The sequence below is a fragment of the Sinocyclocheilus grahami genome, unplaced genomic scaffold, assembly GCF_001515645.1.
Source record: "Sinocyclocheilus grahami isolate Dianchi unplaced genomic scaffold, SAMN03320097.WGS_v1.1 scaffold787.1, whole genome shotgun sequence".
In the NCBI taxonomy this organism is placed as follows: Eukaryota; Metazoa; Chordata; class Actinopteri; order Cypriniformes; family Cyprinidae; genus Sinocyclocheilus; species Sinocyclocheilus grahami.
In genome coordinates this window covers 961,375-963,108 of record NW_015505966.1, presented here as the reverse complement: position 1 = coordinate 963,108, position 1,734 = coordinate 961,375, and the positions used below count along the sequence as shown (strand labels likewise).

The following is a 1,734-nucleotide window of genomic DNA, read 5'->3' as shown; positions in this document are numbered from 1 at the left end:
AGGGATAGAAGGTAATGAAGTGGTGGATCAAATAGTGGAAAAAACATTCAAACATCCAGACGTAGAATTTAATGTTCCAATGAGTAAATTAGAAATAAAAGGGCTAATTAAAAAAGCATTAAAAGATATATGGCATGGTGAGAATAAAGGACGGCATTTATATAATATTCAAAAAACAGTTGGAAATGACAGGAGAATAGAAAGGAAGACGGCATAATATCTCGCCTTAGAATCGGACACACTGCACTTAATCAGTCATTATTTATAATAGGAAAACATGAGTCTGGACTTTGTGTTAAATGTGATCTTCCTGAAACAGTTGAACAGATTTTAATAAACTGTAAAGGATATGACAACGAAAGAGTACAACTTACAGAAGCATTTCATATAGAAATAAATCAGATCTCACTTCAGAAATGGTTAAATAAAGATGTGACTATAGAAATGTTTCACATATTAAGTATCTCAAAGATACAGAGTTAATAAACAGGATTTAAAGAATCACTACTAATTTTTTTTTGGTTTGTTTTCCTTTAATGTCATTGCTCCACACTCCGTCCTAGTAGGTGGCGGTAAATGCACCTAAAGCTGGTTTGCCAACCGCCATAAACGGCAAAGAAGAAGAAGAAGAAGAGAGGCTTCCAGAAGCGAGAGTTCACTCGTGGCGGACACATTCTGTCAGAACCCACGGCTTCGTTCATTTTCAGCAGAATATCTTTTATAACTCAATATGGCGAAGTGGGGAGAAGGAGACCCTCGCTGGATCGTGGAGGAGAGAGCGGATGCTACAAACGTCAACAACTGGCACTGGTGAGAGTCGCCGGCACATTCACTCTCTCACTCGAGCTAACATGCTAAAGCACACTCGCCGCTAACCCGAGCGGTCCTCTTTCAGTCCGCGGTCTCATGAAGACTCTCGACCGGAGAAAATATAACTAGGACAACGGAACAGCTCGCTGCGACCGAGATAGCTCAAGTTGTTGTTGTTTTGGTGGTTAGGCTATTTTATCTATAAAGTAAAATGCTGATGTCTGGCTAGTGGTCCAGTGAAGTTTATTCATGCTATGCTTTCACCGCATCTTTCGTGCGACTGTTTCTATCACTTGGCGAAAATCTTGTTTTTGTTCGTTTATTACTCGAGTTGTTTGCGGTCTTTGTCGACGGACAGTTCACATCGTCTCCGCTTCAGCGGCATGGACATTGAATACCACCGAGGAAGAGATCATCTGTTTCCTTTGAGCAAGTTACATGTTGGAGTGTGATAAATGCGAGGTTAATTAGGTTAACGCGGATTTTGAAGGTAATTGTATCAGGTGAATGTGAAGGAACAACAGTTCATTGGGGAAGCTGTAGCATTTCAACCATTATGTGTTTGGTAGCATCTCCATCCATGAGTTAAATGGGGTTTTAGAGGTGTCAACATACTATAAAAGCTAGTTTCAACCTTGACCTCATCAAGGAAGATCATTCAGCAAGACAGTCACACAAAACCATGGTTTGGCAAGAGCAATTTTTAGGGTTTCAGTCGTGTAAAACCTTTTTTCCAAGAACAAGGTATTGCTCATTTAAACCGTTTCACCATTGAACTGCATTCAAATCTCAGGACATTTGTATACTAATTATTGAAGCTTAATCATTTAGTCCATTCATTCTAAGGACCGATACCTGACAAATAAAAATCCACATCAGCCATCTGTATAGATTTAATTATTTATACAGTTGACATTGTTGCAT

The 1,734-nt window shown here is 39.3% G+C and overlaps 1 protein-coding gene across 1 annotated transcript in view; it reads left to right on the top strand.

Moving 5' to 3' along the window:
- The first annotated feature begins 594 nt into the window (after positions 1-594).
- LOC107561664 (activator of 90 kDa heat shock protein ATPase homolog 1-like) overlaps positions 595-1,734 on the top strand; it is a 9,161-nt gene continuing 8,021 nt past the window's right edge. The window contains exon 1 of the mRNA XM_016246136.1: positions 595-810. Within this exon, the coding sequence (XP_016101622.1) occupies positions 731-810 (80 nt within the window). The 5' untranslated portion in view covers positions 595-730. The remainder of the gene's footprint in view (positions 811-1,734) is intronic.